Source organism: Falco cherrug, chromosome 6 (genome assembly GCF_023634085.1).
Source record: "Falco cherrug isolate bFalChe1 chromosome 6, bFalChe1.pri, whole genome shotgun sequence".
Lineage (NCBI taxonomy): Eukaryota > Metazoa > Chordata > Aves > Falconiformes > Falconidae > Falco > Falco cherrug.
The window spans coordinates 24,666,218-24,685,323 of NC_073702.1; the positions used below are offsets into that span (position 1 = coordinate 24,666,218).

The following is a 19,106-nucleotide window of genomic DNA, read 5'->3' on the forward strand; positions in this document are numbered from 1 at the left end:
TACTCAAAGGGTTAACACATAGTTCAACGTTTTACTTTGACAGCATTGTTGAGGTAAGCTGAAAACAATAAATTGAAAAGACAGAATCCACCATGAAAAAAATGAAGTCACACCTTCTATGTGAGGCGTAATTACCAGTCACATGACCACTCCCATCACACCCTGGTGTTGGACATCTGCCACCAAACAAAAACAAAAACAGCCAAAATAGTAAGTATGTTTAAAAAAAAACTTTTAAAAGTTTCATTGTTTCCAGTTTAGCTGCAATGACTGCAAGGGGTTTTAAGCATCCTAATCGAAAAGCTGCAAAATGAACAGGTTTAAATGAAAATGGCGTCTCAATACAATATAGCATCATTAAGAACAAGCAAATACACGTTAGCTTATCACTTTACTTAACTGGCAGTTTGAAACATTTATATGCTGCAAATGTTGCATGCTCATACTGCAAGGCGTATATGTACTCGTTTGTTTAAAAAAAGACAAAGAGAGAGAAGGTTAAAAGGAGAAAAATAATTTCACCTCACATTATGCTTACGTTATTAAATCCTTTTTGCTCTCTTTGCATTGAGGGTATTTGGGTTTAGGGCTTGGGATTGTAACTTCACCAGGATACCTTCTTTCTTCGAGCGCCTCTTGGAAAGGATCCAAATCTTCTGGCTATAGGCAAACATATATGCATTAGTTTCAGCTAGGTGAGGTTACAACTTACACAAAATAGTGCAAGGCAGAGTTATCTGATCCTATCTCCTTCTGTGTCCTATTCTGCCAGAGAAAATGAATATAATTATCTTATAATTGTTTACCTATTAAATCTTTAAATAATATTTGGATATTTCGATGAAGACTTCACAATATGTGGAATATATAGTTTATTTAACTAGAAAAGAAAAAAAAAAGGCAAAACACAGCTTTTTATATAGCTGTCATATTATTCTGCTTTAAAGGAATCAGTATTTTTTCCTAAAGTCGCTGCAAAACAGAAGAAAGGGAAAAAAGATGACTAAATGCAGTATCTTATGAATCAAAAAGCCATCTTAAATAACATTTTTAACAGTTTAGAACATGTCAAAAATGAAGCAGGAGCATTCTTACATCTACACACAGAATCAATCTGGAGCAAACCTCAACGGATCTGTCTGGCAAAATAGAATTATATAATTTGTATATATAACTATTGTTACTTTGTATTAACCATGATATTGTATTAACTACTGTATTATTCTTGTATTTGTACTGCATTTACTAATTTTTATTATATAACTTTACTGATACATTCAGAAACTCAAACTATTTCAGCAATGGAGTGGCTGTATGCACTGATTTAGCAATTCCTGCAGATGGTGCTATAAACACCACAGTAGAAACAGAGTTCTGCTTGGTCTGAAAAAAACAGGTTTTCCTCACATTCCCTTGATAGTGACAGATTTCCTCCTAACTTCAGTGAAATTAATAGCAAAACTGTAATTAACACTAAAGCTAGAATGCATTCAGTGTATCTAGTGAAAATGCCACTTTGTTATATATTTTAAAGTTACTGAAAATAGTTTTGTTTTAATTAAAATCGGTAAGATCTGTGCTACACAAAAATGATTAACCTAATCTTTTATTATAAACAAGAAAAAAACAGAGAACCATCTCTAGAAGTCTCCAAACAGCTAAATTCCATTGAGTGCAAGACTGTAAACTGCACAGTGGATAAGGGTTAAAACCTGATGAACAAAAGCAGTGGCATTGAACCTTCCCAGCAGACCTCTTCAGTTTCCTAGCTATTCTAAGTTTTGAAAAGTAAAATAAATTCACTAACATATTTTCTTTATTTGCCTCTCATGTTTAAAGGGTCTTGCTGTTGTCTTGGTATAATGAATTGAAAAGTAACATTGATTTCTAATACCCTGTCTTTGTATTCTTGAAAGTATTTCATTAGTACAGGCCCTTCCACACACAGGGCTATCAGGAGTGTATATGTAACGTAGAAGATTAGCTGGAATAGTTGAAAGCTTACATTATATTCTGCTGCTTTTGTTTAAATTGATTTCTAAGTAATACATGCTTTCAGATACTCAGCACTTCATTTATCGTTTTCAAATTCAGGAGAATATCTTGTCTTGAGAGCTGATTATCCCAGTATTGCACAGTTATGTCAACTTGCTTAGAGAGAGTAATGTAATCTGGATATAGTGAAACATCCTTACTGCAGAAAGTATTTGTTAACAAGATGATGCTGTTAGAAAACATGATTCACATTCATGGTTCAAATGTTGTCTTACGGAACTTAGTCACAGATCAGATGTGTGCCAGCATGACATAGTCCTAAAGATTAACTAGCAGAAAGTCCTTTTTTTTTTTTTTTTTTGTAGAAAACCACCATTTTTATCACATATTAATTTTGTTTCCTCTTTCCCTCCAAATTTCAGAAATTTAATGAATTACCAAAATTAGATTGCAACAAGAACTAATAGATGAAAAAGACATACATTAATCTCTTTGGAATCATCTTCATCTATCCTACTGGGCTTCATTTTAGTGTAGTCCACTGGCAAGTCCCAGCAGTCACCCTCGTTCAGCTGGTAACACCGGTTATTCATCACGGCTTGCCGTTGCGGGGACATTGGCTCCAGTGGTGTCAAAATGGTACAGCAACCATCTCGCTGCCTCTGCTTATTCATGCTCAGATCCAACGTCCCATTTTCATCGACTTCCATATCAGGATTCTGTCAAAACAAGAAAAATATAGTTAATTCGGCTTCACACTAGCAAACTGTTCCCTCTTCTTCAATCTGATTGCCTAGCAGAATGATAAAACGCCTTTCCATTCCTGTATAGATTGTAAGCATTGAGCCCCCTCCCACACATAGCATGATGCTGTTACACAACATTAATGCTGTTAAAGTAGGTTTCTTCCTGAATGGCTAATCTGATGTTTGGGGGAAGAAGGGGGAGTCTTCGGTATTCCTCCTGCCACCCTGCACACAGGTGCAAAATTTGGAATAAAAAGAAGAAATCTCTAAAGGTATTTTCTTGTCGTTTTTATGTTCTTGATTTATTCTGTGACAGGTGAGTATCTATGAGTTAACAGCTGCATAATTCTTGTTTCCAGTCCTGACACCTGTCTGGGTGATTAGAGTAACAGAACCCAACTAGCATCAAATGATCTTTGTTTATTTAACATTAAGAAGTCAATGCTTGAATAGATAATGTCAGAAAATTAAACAGGGAGGTAGGATACCAAAACAAGTTCTTTTGGACACCATTTGCTAATGAAGAAATAAATATAAATTTCACATTTCCTTTCCTGCAGCTGTAAATATATTAATATCTCATATATTTGTCTTTATAATCAATACATTCAGGTAGCACAATAGTTGCAACAATAGTTGGTCCAATTTCTGCAGCAACTGAGGCACTGTGAAAAATAGGGTAAGTATGGGCTCTCACTTTTTCTTTTATAGATACAGACAAGGGTTGTCTATTATATTAGATGAGGGGAAATAAGATATCTTAAAATGAAAACAAATTTTAAAAAACTAAGGACACATAAAATAAAAATGCCCACAGAGAATCCCTCATCTTTTTAAAAATGAAATGCTCCATGAGAAATTTGGTTTCAAAACTGATGTGAATGTGACTGACTCCTCATACGTCTGGCGAGTTTCTCTGCTCTTGAGTAACAACAGAGCTGCAGGAAAGCACTGTGAATGCAAATCTCTCTCTCCAAATTACTGCCTTTTGTCAGAGAATATATCTAATTGCTGCTATCCTGCTAATTTAATTTAGAAAATACTTGTTTATCTTCCTACAATTCATTCCTCCAGACTCAATATAAGGTGACACATTAGGAAAGAGGCCCCTTCTGGTTTTCATACAGAAGATTTTTAGTATTTAATTCCAACTTTTTCCATCGTGTTGATACAGGGAACAACTGCATTTATTCACGTGCCAGAAAGAGATTTCCCTGTTGAAAAGTATTAAATAAATTAATATAAAAAGCAGCAAATGCTTTTCAAATGAAAACAAAGTCACCAGCCATTCTGGCTTAAATCATGATTATTATTAATACCTACTCCTGTGGGTTTAGTTTGTTATGAATGATCAAGGGGCTTTACACGATGAGGGAAGAAAACCTTTCTCTATATGTAGAAGAACAGAACATGTCTGCCAGCTCGAAAGCTCTTCTATAAGCACAATAAAAACCTTTCCTCTGCACTGCATCTGTCTACTTGCCATCTAGTGGTCTTCTATAGGTAGCACCGTACTGTTTGCTGGTGCATGTTAAATACTAATTTCTTAACAGCTTTCTGAGTGGAGACTTAAAAGTTTATAATGAAAAAAAAAATCTTTTCGTAAATCTTTAATAAATATTAATAATTCACTGTTTTTCTTAATATCTAAAGCTTAACAACAAAAGATTTTATTTGTATAGCCATTTCATAACATAGTGAAGCTCTATGAACATATAGAACATTAGTGACCCCGCACTACTGTTAAACACATTAAAGTCACCTGTACTAGAGGATTTGTTCATTTCAAATGTATTAGGCAGAGACTTAAGAACTTTGATATCACAGACAGACAAGAAATTATAACATACTAGTAGCATAGATTTCTTTGTGCTAGATCTTTAATCTTAGGTCCCATTTCTGACTTTTAAATGAAAATACATTGCTAAATCTTAATCCTTTCACGAAATGTTTGAATCAGACTGTGTTTAGCAAAAAAATCAGTATTGCAATTAATACAACTTGAGCAATCCAAACATCTTTCATAATTATAGATCTCACTAGTAAAAGACAAATTAAAAAAAGGAGCACATGCTATCAGTATCATCAGTTGGTATTGCGATCAGGATTTCCCAAGATACTTGTGAGCAATTTACGTCTTTTTTTTTTTTTTTTTTCCCCTCCCTGCTTCAGCAGAGCCACCAGATTATGTTGATTTTGACAAAAAGGGAAAGAAAAAAGAAAAAAAAAAAAAAAAAGCAAGATGTACTATTCTTCTATCAGGGCCACAGAGCAAGTGCAGTAAAGAGAAATCTTCATCAACAAACAGAATTACTAATTTTTACCCTCGCACAGAGATCCTGAGGCTTAGTGGAGAGGTTCTGAGGCATCTCCCTGCAGCGAGTGGAGAGATTCAGAATAGCAGTAGCAGCCATGTGCGCTGCCTCCATGTCATGAGTATAGTCAAAGCTGCTCTTGCTGCAGGTACTGCTGGCACTGCTGCCTCCACCACAACTCATATTGCTGCTGCTGCTAGGGGCATAACTGCTTGTTGTGCTGCTGGTTGGACTTGAATTCTTACAGTAGCGTTTAGCTGTGGGAAGAAATATGACAAGGATGACTCAAAAGAATGAACATTCTGCCTAAGTGAAGAGAAAAACAAACTGCTGGAGGTGAAATTTATAATGAGCAACAGTAACTGATGCCAAAAATAAAGCCCACAATAAGAATGATGGCTGTATTTCTTGATTTCTGTCTGTGACTTCTATATGCTACATATGTGATTTTACATGAAATAACCTCCTGTAAAAATATGCATGATGTGATCATGAATCGTTCTGACAAACAGGCTGGATTTAGAAAACAATAAAAACATAGAAACACTGCTTTTACCCCACATATATAGTCAGACAGAAGGTAGGATCTGCTTAGCTCATTCATTTTTATTAATAAGGGCCAACATAACACTACGGGACCTTTTCCTGTTTACCTAAGTCAAGGGTTATTTAAGGCCTAGACCCCCCCAGCTGCTCGGGATCAAGCCCCCTGTGAGGCTGTGAGGCTTGGTCTCTGGGCCACAGTGCTACCCGCATGTCAGCAGACACCCCGTGCTTCCTAAAAGGTTTCCTCTTACATCACAGGCAAATATCACAACACTGGCCATCAGAAAGGAGAGGAACGGGACGGAATAAGAAAGGTGGTGGTCACACGTGAGTTTTACCATGCCTTGCACAAAGGCAGGAGCAGTAGCTGTATAAACGGAAACAGATACAAATGAAGCATCCCCACCTTCAAATAACCCAAGTGCCTACAACCCTTTGTAGAAACAGCAAGGACGGAAGGCGCCCATTGCCGCTCACCCCGCGGAGAGCAGCACTCAGCTGCACTCGGACCGACCTCTGCGACCAGGTGCGGGAGAGCCGAGGCGCTGACAGCGCTCACATCCAGCCCATCCCGACACAGTGCAGCGCTGTCGCTGCTTTTAAGAAATGCTCCTTGCAGCCAAAGGCATCATAGTAATAACGGAAAACAGCCCTATTAGCCCCCTTATTTCTCCAGCCCTCTTCCCAAATAAACTGTTTTAGAAGTGTTTATATAAAATGCAATCAATTGTGAGCTCGCTTCCTAAATCTAAAAGTTTATGTATTTTCAGAAAAAAAAAATATTAAAGTCAAGGTCAGAGGATACACACACGCATATTACAGCAACTACGTCCCCTTAAGATGGAAATGTATACTGCAGAGATCATACCTTATTGCACGGTATAACAATAACCAACTAGCATGCTGATTAGAGAGCCATACAAGAAAGGTCAGGCCCTAGCTAGAGCTCTTCCGTGATGGGCGCCATTTAAATGCCAGGCTTTTCAGGTGTATTTGTCTGAGCAGACACACATATAATAATCTGCTCCCATGAGCACAGCCCATTTGTGAACCACAGGCTGCTTTGGTAGGCAGGCAGGGTTCAAAAGGAGAATCTGAAAGCAAAATATCTCTGCTAGAGCTTATGTCATCCTCCTTTCTCTAAAAACTCAAAAAAATCACGGCGTTATTTTTACTGTAAAGGAAATAGCATTTCACTTAATTCGTAACAGATGGAGTTTTCTCAGGAAAGCCACATAATGCACAGGGTGTGATTTTTTTTTAAGTGAAGTGCATGCTAAATATTCATCACATTTCTTTGTTTTGAACACATAGTAGCACTACTCTAGCAGGGTATCCACTAATAATAAATCTGTGAACTATTCTCCAGAGTTCCATTATTAATATAGTAGTCAATGGTGGTCATTAAAAATTCAGCATTTCTCCATTGTTAGTGTGTAACCATATCCAAGACACACAAGAATTTTCCTATACTGAAGGAAATGATTGAGTAATTCAGTTTCTACTGTGTTAACACAGCAAGCACCCTGTACCAATGAACTTGCCAAATTAGAAATATCTTTCAAAATTCACATGAACAAATAAGACTTCCGTCACTTGCAAAAAATGTTAAGTCTTGTTATAGCAGGTCACATTTAGACAGACATAAGAGACATACTACATGGGAATTTTTATATATATATATATATATGAGAATGTGTGCTAAAGAAAGGGAGGGAAAGAGGCAGCTTTATACATAGGACTAACCATCAGAAACTCATGCACACTCTGATATGGACTCCTCTGTGGCCTTGGTCAAACTATATTATCCTTCAAATTAATTTTCCCTATAAATAGAAAGATGCTTCTAAAATTTAGTTGTGTTGTGATTCACTTGCAAAACACTTCGAAGACATAAAGTGCTATAAGCATGCTATGCAATTATTAGCTTTTAGATTACCAATAATTTGAACAAAAGGTACTTAGAGAGAAATGGCCATGGTTATTTTAACTTTACTGTAGCTGTACATTTTCAGATGAGTCACATAACCCAGACTGTTCATTTCACATTAGCTTTTCAGGAGAAACAAAGATCATCAATTCATAATGAACCAAATCAACTTGATCTCTAATGATGGGAAAGCTGCATTGTTTCAATACCAGATAATTCCGCTTGATACACTGCCCAACCCTGTGGCACCAGGTTCTGGAAGCTCTGCGGTCCACCTACACTTTGTGATCCGGAGCAAAACCAAATGTGGAGAACACCTTTCCCATTAAATAACAGACACAGATCTAACCAGCATACCCAAACTGGCCTCCCATCAGACGTGCCATGGGGCTGATTACAAAGTTCTCGAAGTCTACAGGCTCCTCTTGCTAATTAAAATGGAGGAGTGGAAGCGATCCCAACAATGTAAATGACCAAAGACAGATACCTGGAGTAGCATTAAATTCTGCCCAGGCACCTTCATCCCTTAGTACTGCCTAAACACTGAATGTGTTACATAAATTAATTACAGTTTCAATGCTTTTTCTGACTTGCACAATAGGAGATTCATCTCACCTAACTTCAGATATCTGACCTAGTTATTACAGGCTTCCTATACACACAGTGGAAAAAAATAAGAACTTCCAGGCAGTGATTCACCTGACCAGTTTTAAATAGGTACTTCAGGAGGAGACTAATTGAATCAGAGAAGTGTCTCTCCTTGGATCTGAAAGGGGTGATGAGCTCAGATGTAGTTACTGACATTAGAAAAGTCTAGATATGGTCAAATGAATCCCACCCCTAACATTTTCTCAGTGTTTTGGTAGAAGGACCCAGGACTATCAGTGGAATGAGAGGAGTTCCTGACATCACCTGAGCAACTGAAAGAGTTACTGTCTCCTCTGCCTTGCTGTGTCCAGCTGTTCTTATATCTACTGCTGTATACTATAAATCAAACACCCAATACACTACTAAACTGATTTCAAATTAAAAACAACCCCACAAGCAGATTTCTCAAGAATTATCAGAGCATCCTACCCCACCACAAAGTATCCATTTTCTGTTCAGTTTTTACTAAACTTACTGGGGAAAAAAATCAAGGAAACAAACCAAAAGGAGCTATTTATGTTCATGTCACTCACAACCATACACTTATTGAACATATAATCCCTTTCTGTGATGATGGAAAGACAGTGCTAACTTACAATTAAAAAAGCATTGAGAAATTAAATTACTGATTTTTCATATGCCTAGACTTATTTGTCTCATCTTAAATAGTCAGAAAACCTTTCTGTCAAGTTCACCCAAAACCTTAGGCTTATTTTCAGGTTTTTCAAGTTGAGTGTTCAGAAATAAATCTGTTTTTATGTGAAGGTGTTTTGCCAACATATATAATAGGTGTGCGCTCTGTACTTCCATAATGGCTTTAGTAGCAATAATTAATTTTTTTTACATGCAAATATGAAATCACCTAAAAATACTTCAGTTTCTTGAAGGAAAAGTGGCTCTTTTAAGTGAAGAGCCTCTTCCTGAAACCTCCTTCAGTTATTATACAACTGTTAATAAAATCCTTGTTCCATTGAAAATCAGTGCCAAAACTGACCAATTTCAGTGTGCCCGGGATTTCACTTCATCGTTCTATGTATTTAGCTGATTTTCCTGGGGAATTTCAAAACCCTTTGCCAATTTAAGCCAAATATGATGGAGTGCTTACAGAATATCAGAGATGTGAATCCTAAACGTTTCATGAAAACCACTGAGAGGGTACAAATGAAAACGCAAATTATGTCCCATTTCTGGAACCATGTTGACATGTCTGTCTGGCCAGACAGCACACACATCACTTGGAAGCAGGTACAGTGTGGGCCATCTCCTGCAGTCAGGGGTATGGAACAAATCCATAGGGAATTAGCCTTCCTTGGGCAAACAAACTGCTCCAGCTATAATGGGCTTCAGCAGTTCTGAATACACAAGAACCACATACACTTGCTGTACCAGCATGCACACATATACAGCGTCCCTCAGTCCTCTCTGGCTCACGTGACTGAGCAGTGAAACAACCTCATCCCCATCTTATCTCCAAGTAGAATTCCCATTTATATCAAAGTAAAAGAAGTGTGCATAAAGACAGTGACCTATATCACCCTAGCCTTTCATTATTTAAGGCCATTGTTAAACTTGTGTTCAATGTTACATGTATTTTAAAGTTCTGGTGATTTGGAAAAAAAAGCGGAGTGTTTAATTATTGGCTGAAAAAGGGTCTTAAATGAGAAATATATATAATTCATTTAAGCATCAGTAATTTGATCTGAAAATATGAATGTCCACAGGATCCCCAGCAATAATATGATTCTTTCCTTTCTGCTAGAGTAGACAGAGCGTATACACAACAGTTAATATCTCATTTACCTTATATTAATGTACACTCATTAGCTTGCTAACCACAGTTAGATTTAGTGCTTTAGCTTTAATAATGTTCAAGCCCTTATTCTGCTACTGGCAAACAAGATGAGTGTATGAGAGAAGAAAGGGCACTTTTACTCAAAAATATGTTGCCTTTCACAACCCTTCGTTTTTCTGCTATAGTGCAAGAACATGCCTGTTGATTCTATAAGAAAGCAAAATATCCAAAATACCAGAAATAGGAAGGTAAGAGCTGTAGCAATTTTCCCTTTCTCCACTTACCTACTTTTGAATGTCAGAGTCTGTGTTCAGGCAACAGCATAAATTGTTCTATAGTATATTTATTTCTGTTTTCCTAAACAAAAATCTGACAACTGCCTGAAATCTCCTATGGTAGTCAGTGAGTAGTATCAAATATTTTAACCAAAAACCAACCTGTTAACATTGAAAAAAAAAAAAAAAAAAAAAGATAAAGGCACAGTTTGGGTTTTTATATATATATATATATATACACACATACACACACGCACATGTTACATATATATATATATACACACACATATAATTGTATTGGTCTGAAAAAATCCTGATGTGCTTAAAAGCTATAATTCAAGTCCTTATTCTTTATTCTGCAGTTCATTTTTTCCCCTCTAATAACATTCCTCTTGCCTGACAGACCCCATCCATTGTCTTCTCCTGAACTGAAGGAACTTTCAGCCTACTCCTAAACATGTTAATTGTGTTTGGTTTTCCAAAGAATTCAACAGGTGTATTCATGAGGACAAAATGAGCAGAAATACCTCATTAAGTAGCAGTGATTTCTGAAGTGCAATGAGATCCAGGTTTTTTACTTCCATATCCCCACAGAACAAGTATGTTATCTTTATGGGTTACCTGAACTACCGTACGGAAGTGAGAATCCTAATGTGACCCTTGAGGCCAAGTCTCCCAGATAACAACATAAGGACTAGCTCTATTACTTAGCTTTTATTGCGATCTCAACACATCCCAAGAGCTTAATAGCTGGAGACGTTCTTTTGCCAGTGCAACAGTCTTGAAACAAGCACCGTATAAAACGCTTTTTAAAAAGGCCTTTAAAATAACTTACACATGACAGCATTCCTCATAATACTATATGAACACCACAAAAACATGTCTTATTTGTATGATGTTTACATATACAACAACATGATTAACTGCAAACTTGTCTCTCATGTATAAGAGTGTGCACCTCCTACCATCATATCCTTTGGGGGATATATCCCTGGATTGCACCTTGGGAGCTATGGCTCTCTTGCCATAGGCATGGTTGTCATAACTGTTATATTCAAACGTAGTCTTAGAGTATTTCTCTAGTTCCTTGGCCAAGTTGGAGCGGGGTGTGGTGGTGGGGACATTGTTTCTGTAGCCATACTGAGGGATCTCCAATTGCTTAACAAAGCACATGGGCCTAGAAATTAAAGATATGTAAAGTTTGTTAGATGCAGTTCAGTTTACTGTGTCTGTGCAAAATTTATAGTTCAGATTAGAAAATCTTAGTTATTTCTTGTACTCAAGAGACAGCAATATACTATTGCATTTTCTTAGTTTGGTTATTTTCAGCAGACAAACAATATATATTTTCTTGAACAAAGCCTAGACAAAATTAATTCTAATACCACTAAATGTATCCTGTAGCTAAAACTATTTTAAAATCCTACTAAAATCCTATCTTTTTAAAACCCTATACTTCAGGGTTTCCCTTTCCCCATGTAATTGCATCACGTAGCAAACACTTCCTCTTTTGGGAGGTGAATAAAAGACGGGCAAGCAGACTGACAGAAGAAGTTTGGGCAAATTCCTTTAAATGTCAAAAAGAAAAAACAGCACTAGAAGCTTCACTTAATTAATGGAGTTTCCTCTGGGTTTCTTTCAACAGAGTTATATGCTGTTTTCCCACATGCTTTCCAAAGGAGCCAGTCCTGTTTATTCCCTCAATGTACAAATCCATGTTCGTCTTGAGAAATACACAGAAGAGTCTCACAATCTCTGTTGACTTTGAGCTGCTGCCTCACAGGTCCTGCTCACCCTTAAATGCAAGGTTCTGGCAGGAGCTGCGATTCCTGATACACACCTCAAGGAAGGTCCTGCGAATGAATACAGAATAAAACTGTATCAGCTAAATTTCTCTTTAATTTAGGATCAGGGAGGATAGTCAGGAAAAAGCCCTGACTGATCTCATTTGGCCACTGGAGAAATGTGTGAAATCTCAGTGAAAGAATGCTGCAGTGAGCTCCACTGTCACACTGTATAATGCGTGTGGACGCAGAAGTCATCAGCTCTCAAAGCAGCTAAATGAAGGTCAGATCCTTCAGACCTTACCTATATAAGAAAGTGTTGTATGACTAGGTCATAGGGAACAACTGCTACACAGTGCTGCACCTACCTACTGTGTAGCAGGAGTAAAGATGATGAACAGCACACCTGAGGTGCTTCTGCTGTAATCAAGATTCATATAATCAAGTCTTTTTTCTTTTTTTTTTTTTTTTCCCCTTTACCGCATTTATAACCAGAGGAAATGGAAGGAACATTCTTAGGAACATAAATTCAGCCAAGACCAGAAGTATCATCATGCTGACTGACAAAACGGAATGTGATAAATAGTAAGAAATAGGTTTTGAATATTATATTATGTTTTTCTGAACGAATTCATTTTCATAGAATTTAGTCAGGATATTTATGTAAAGATCACCCAAGAAATCGTATTAGTCATACTGTTCCTTTTGATTTATGTATGCTCGTTCCTTTAGACACTTCTTCCTCACAAAATACAGCAGGCTTATTTATACAATGAGCTGATATGAATAATATTTTGATCCTGTCCCAAGATAATCTATATTTAGCTAAGAAAATGCAATTCAGATCCTGTACATTCAATGCAAATCCAAAATTTATGTGGAACAGAAGTCCTATGAATTTGATTCCTTTTTAAGTAAGAAATTTTAAATGCAGGTGGGATGGAAATTGGGTTAAAGGCAAATATTCAAGATTTACTCTTAGAACATCTCTGTCTGCCCATCAGTTGCCTGCATGCAAATATTATAAACACCTCCCAGTTTCTTTATCGTGAATACTTTAATGACTTAAAGCTAAAAAGGAAGCAGGAGACAAGATGAAAGCATTATCTGAGTTGCCAGTAAAGTCTGAAACACAGGGCAGGCTCACAAGCAAAGGTAAGATTGTAGCGCAAGTTCCTAGGGAGTCTGCCAGCAATCTGGATACTGCATGTGAGCAGTTGCTGCCTTTGTATGGTGTCTGACTTCTGTGGGTTCCCTCTAGTCAGCAGTGGTAAAAGCCACCGCATTTTTGAGCTGTCTTTTTCCATCAGGTGGGAAACGGTGTTATTCCCTCAAAAGGGGCTTATTATTAATAGGATCTGAAGAACCTTTCTCTAAGAAAACTGTCTGGGATGCTGTTTGAAAGGTTGTACAATCCGAATTAGGGGCAGTTAAGATAAAGCCCATCAAAAACAATCTGAGGAAGGAAAACAAAGTCAACAGGCATGACAAAAAATCTTCGCAGATGTGAACCATAATTCTGTGTTCTTAGCTCTGTGGAAAGACCTTTGTTTGAAAAGACGGTCAAGATTAGATGAAGTTTTAAGAGAACATTCAAAGAATGATGTTGATAATACAGTGGAAAACTTTCATTTTAAGTAGTCCTATCAGATTTTAAATCTAGAATACAGCTAAATACTAAGAAACCTACGGGGTAAGTAGGAAATTCTGGTAACTAAGGCTGCAGCACTTCCTCCAGGCTCTTTGAGGCAGCTGGGAGGCACATACCTATCCCAGCCCATGGAAATCACAGTATCCATGGAGAAATTCTGCAGCTCTTGGGGCACCATCAGCATAAGGCTGGTACAATCATGCAGAAGTCTAGTTCCTTTACATGTATCCCTCAAACTTCAGCTCCTTAGAAATAATATTTTTCTACCCACATATCTCAGAAGAGGAGACAATAGCCCAAAGCTGGCTACAGGTTTGGATAAATGCAGAATCCTATGTAGATGAAGATAAGGGGTATAATCATGTCAAATTGGTTTAAGGTCCTTCTTGTATGAAAATTTAGGACAACTTTTCTCTCTTTCTATCCTTCCTGGCAGTGAGTGGGGGAACAGAGATAGAGAATCAAGCCTGGCCTAATTTTGGGATCTAAGCTATACTTGGCATTTTTCCAAGTGTCCTGCCAAAAGATGTACTACCAGTTTGGTAATGCAAATAGGGCTTCTGGTTTAATTTAAACTGATATTTACTAGTAAAAGCCTGCTGAAAAAACCAAGACTTACCGGTAAATATTAGTTTATTCCCAAAAGATACCAACTTTTTTCACATTGTTCTTAGACTTTGCACTCCAGCAGTCATCTTTACACCAAACAATGCCTAAGACAAAAATGAGCTTTTCAGCTTTACATGTATTTGCCAAAATAATTACCAACCCTCCCCCATGTAAATTGAGTGGGAAATATACACTGCGAGAATTGGATCCAGAAGCCCTAATTCTAACTCTTCTTTAAAGGAGATATATATGTATATACAATGTATATAAATATAAATTCTCAGATTAGGTGAATGTGTGATGAATTCTGCATAATAATAAGTATTATAGTGATTTCTAATACCTTAAAACCCGATCTGATGCCTGGTTTGATTTTGACACATCACAGTTCTGATGCTTCTCTTGAGCTTTAGCCAGTTTCTCTGCTGCAGCAATAGGACATCCAGAGAGGCTGCAATTACAGAAAGGAAATTTAATTGTCTTGTCCTGCATAGTTTCACATTATAGCACTGATCCAATTACTCCTTCTCCTCCTTAGCCAGCATCAGGAAGAATCTGAAGGAAAAGTTTCCAAAAGCTTTTTGGTCATATGTATTTTCTCTAGAATAGCCTTCCTTTCTTCTGCTTTCAAAGTTGCATGGTAGATCTTACATCTGCTCTTCTTCTCTGACTGTACATGGGTAGATTATTCATGGATGTCAGCCAGTGAACATACCAGTAGGAGAGGAGAATATAAACTGGATTCTACTGTGCAGCTCTGGTAGCAGACTTGTGACCTTTATTATGCATCTACAAACGTTGCCAATGAAATGGCTCTGAAGATGATTAAATGACACCACCATATAGGCCAAATCTTGTGCTGCTTCACACCTCATTCAGCTCCATTAACTCCAATGTTTTTGCTAGGCATATAAATGAGTCCAAAACTTGGCTATGGGCCTCTGAATCTACATCTTCGTTATGTTATGCTTAGTGTTTGTTTGTGAATATCACCCACTAAAGTATATTTTCTAGTAGTAGATGATGTAACATGAAAAGAACTTCTGCACTTGAATTTCAATTAAATTTGCAAATGCTGAACTATTGTTGAAGTGGCAATAATAAGCCTGATTCTTCTGGAAAAGATTTAGAATAGGGAAAAATAAATACATTGATGCCAGCAGATGGTGCTCTTAGTGAAGCTGTAGAAACCTGTGACCTGACAATGGAGGGGATCCTTTCCTTGTCATAGTCTATTGCGTGCTTGTGTGACCGCAGCTCTCTGTGTTCTCTACAGGAAAAGAAATTAAAATGAAAGGCAAATCAGTGCATTCCCAGATGTTCCCTTCTCTACAGGAAATAAGAGAGAAAAAAAAAAGAATAAAAAAAGTGAAGCAGAGCAAAATGCCCCAAAAGCTGCAGAAAGAGGTGAGCAGACTGCAGACTGCTCCCCCCAGCCCTCCCTCGCTGCCCTAGCTCTGCAGAGGGGTGAGGGGGCTCTGTGTGGTTTTGGAGTCATGCCAGAGGGCAGCTGCACTCCACTGACATGCTCGTCTTCAGACACCTCAAATATTCTAGTAGATATTCAACCAGAAGTGAATGCTGCTTCAAGCAGCAGTAATTCCCATAAAGCCTTCTCGGGTTTTTACTGCATCTAACTGGCAGCATCACTGCAGAGAAGAAAGGGGCACCAGAGCTTATTGCAGATGGGTTGGTACCCACAAGAGTCTTCTGGGAGACACGGAGGGGCTCCAGTAACCCAGAGCTTGACAAGACTGAACGTCCAGCACCTGTGTAGTCCCTTAAGCCTTCATGCTATAATTAACAGTAAAAAAGGAATTCCATTCCTTTCACCCTCTTACCCACACTTTCTGGATTTTTAAAAATTAGAAAGAAATAAGCAAGATCTTGTTGTTCTGTGGGAAAATTATGATATGTACTAAAAATTATAGTGACATTTTGATAATTCTGTTATTTGACAGAATTTCATAGGCAATGGCATCCCTTCTATAAGAATCTTAGGAAACTATAGAAAAGTTGCTTTTTTCCTTGTTCTTCTTTTGTTTGGCTAGAATACTTACATCTAACATTTCTGGATTTTCATTTCTAAATTTAATAAGACATTTTCATAATGTTTCCTAAACAGGCAAAATTCTCATTCAGTATTAGCTGAATAAGGATTTGGGGTTGAGAATGTGGTCAGTAGGAAAGCTAACTCTTATAATGTCTGTGTACCTCAAATGCTGTTTCTCAGGTATTAAAAAAATCATTTTTAGGAGTACAGTGGATTTTTTCATGCACTATAAAATGATCCCTGAAGAGAGTGAAGCGTGAGAACATGAACTCTGCCCTAGTCCTGATGATGTTGGCAGACTCTTCCTTTTCCCTCCGACATACCCATAAGGAGTCGTACCATTTGTTTCATACCACTGCTGTTCAGCTAGTACCAAAACAAAAAGTAAAAAAACACAAACAACAACAAAAAAAACCCAACCCCAAAAGCTAAGGATGCTTAAAATGTCTTTTGTGGATCAATTCATCCATACCGAAGCAAATGAACACTCATCCTCCTCAGAAAACACATGAATAAATGTTACTCTTTAAAATGGATAAAGCACACGAAGCACCATCTGTCAATCTTCAGAACAAAACAACGAAACACACACTCACACCCCCCCCCGCCAATGGACTGCTAGAAGGGCTGCAGTTTGGAGGCACTGTTCCCTCTAGATTGGCGTCCAGCGACGGCATCCTTACCTTCGGTGGGAATTCCTGTTGCTATTTACGTGGCCCCGGCCTGTGCAGCCTGGTGTAGGACACTTAAGAACATTTTCATGCATGGCAAGAACTTGACAAGGAGAGTAAGAGAAAACAGCAGAGTATGAAAACAAGAAAAAAAAAATCAAATCCCAGTATATATGAAACCATTTTAAAACAAAGCAGGATTCATTAACAACCAGCATTCCTCAAAATACACGTGACACACATAGCCAATAAAGCCTGATGAGGGAAGTAAGTATTGTGACCCTATGCTCATTAACACAGGGCAACAGTGAAAGTTATGAAGGCTACAGAACCTATAAACAAACATATCTCTGGTGCAACAGTGAAGCAGAAGACTTCCAACATCTTCTTCATACAAAAACACTGAGCAAAGATCAGATCAACAGTAAAGGGTGAGCTAGCGACAGTCCAACAAAACTGTGGACTAGAAAAATTCTTTCAGGAAATGTATGCATTCACAATACATAGCTTTATACACACAGTATCAAACTCGAGAGCTGAAAATCTGCTCTCAAGTTATACTGGTAGAACACTGAATTATTTGAAACATACCTCAGTACAACCCTGATCAGAATTTAACCCTAACTATAAGTCAGCCCAATTGAGCTAGGGGCCAGTTCTGCCCACGTCCACATAGATATATCATTCATATCTATATGACAAGCAGAACTGGTCCTTTAATTTTCACTTGTACTCTCTACAGATGTGAAAATTGCAATGGATAGAAATTTTTTTCAAAAGACTAAAAACTAAAATAAGCACTTAAAAATTGAGGGATGGCAGGAAAAATAAATAAATAAATAAAAAAACTGTGTAAAAAAGAAATAAGTGGTACAAGCTTAAGCAAGTAAACTGATTTACATCTGCATCCATTGCAAGCTGGATGGAAAATGTACTCCCAAGGTTGCTAAGAGCAGTAATCCTCAAAATCATAAAGCTCATGCTATGAAGTGCCGAATTATCAAGAGCTTTTTGGGAACACTAAAGTGTTTTGTATGATGTGAGACATATCTCAATCCATGTCTCAGGGCTGGATGGCAGTACATCACTCCAGGGAAAAAGGCCATCCAGCCCTTGCAAATTTTTGGGTTTCTCATACAAGAAGTAGTCTGGAAGCCTGTATTTAGTTCTCACTCAAAAAAAGATCCAATAAAATCAGTTAATTCCTTGACTGAGTTAAGAACTGAATAAAAGCTGTTCAGAGACTTGAGAATTTAACCATGTATACTGATTGAAAGATAACCATCATCATCACCCCATCATCAGTGTGCTAAAATATGTATAGATGCAAAAGCTTTACTCTGAAATTCCTACTATTCAAAGCTGTTCTTGAAACATGCTTCACAAGGCCAACATCACAGGAAAAATAAAATAAATAAAAAAAGATGAGCTCACCTTTTTCATTTTAGTAGGTACAAGAGCATGCAAACAGTTTAAAGCTATATTCTTCTTTGATTTACAAAGTCTTCTAAACAGCTTTTTATTTACCGTTTGTACAAATGAGAGAACTTTGAGAAACCAAATAAATATTTGTGTTTCAGAAAATTACAGAGTCTTGCAAAGCATAGAAATTACTCTATTTGTTCTACTGTATTCAGAGATCAGCCAAGCTACAACAAAGTTTTCTAAAGTATTTCCTCATTACTTCTGGAAGAAGCCACTCTACCATGAAAGAGGAGACTTTTTATGTCTGCCACTCTTGGTGCACTAATCTGCTTCTGTTTTCCTACCCTTCAGAGTCTACTTTCCTTTGGAAACTGGGGACCATTTCACCCCGGACCAGCTTTATAACGTTTCCTTTAGGCTGTTGTAAATCTGTCGAGGTTAGGTCTGTAAGTGCTGATGGACAGTGGGGATTTTAGGTGCATAGGCTTTAATGGAATAACTCCATTTTAAAATTGGTGTGAAAGAAAACTGGTGTTTAGCTAGGTGTTCGGCTAGTGTAAATCAGCATAGAGCAATTAGCTTCAACAGAACTATGCCGATTCCACCAGCCAGGGCGGTGACTTCCAGAAACAGATCCCCCTGCCTTCAAGTGAACATCCATGAGCT

At 37.5% G+C, this 19,106-nt stretch overlaps 1 protein-coding gene across 11 annotated transcripts in view; it reads right to left on the reverse strand.

The window, feature by feature from the left end:
• Positions 1–19,106, reverse strand: part of MYT1L (myelin transcription factor 1 like) — a 305,938-nt gene that overhangs the window by 59,296 nt on the left and 227,536 nt on the right. For 6 of the 11 annotated variants that reach the window (XM_027797859.2, XM_027797868.1, XM_027797862.1 and 3 more), the window contains 7 exons: positions 17,028–17,118; positions 14,635–14,742; positions 11,213–11,424; positions 5,066–5,313; positions 2,478–2,714; positions 539–660; positions 114–176 (listed from right to left, as the gene is read on the reverse strand). In XM_027797859.2, the coding sequence (XP_027653660.1) occupies positions 114–176; positions 539–660; positions 2,478–2,714; positions 5,066–5,313; positions 11,213–11,424; positions 14,635–14,742; positions 17,028–17,118 (1,081 nt within the window). The remainder of the gene's footprint in view (positions 1–113; positions 177–538; positions 661–2,477; positions 2,715–5,065; positions 5,314–11,212; positions 11,425–14,634; positions 14,743–17,027; positions 17,119–19,106) is intronic. The other 5 variants (XM_027797865.1, XM_027797864.1, XM_005433960.3 and 2 more) reach the window with 2 other exon arrangements.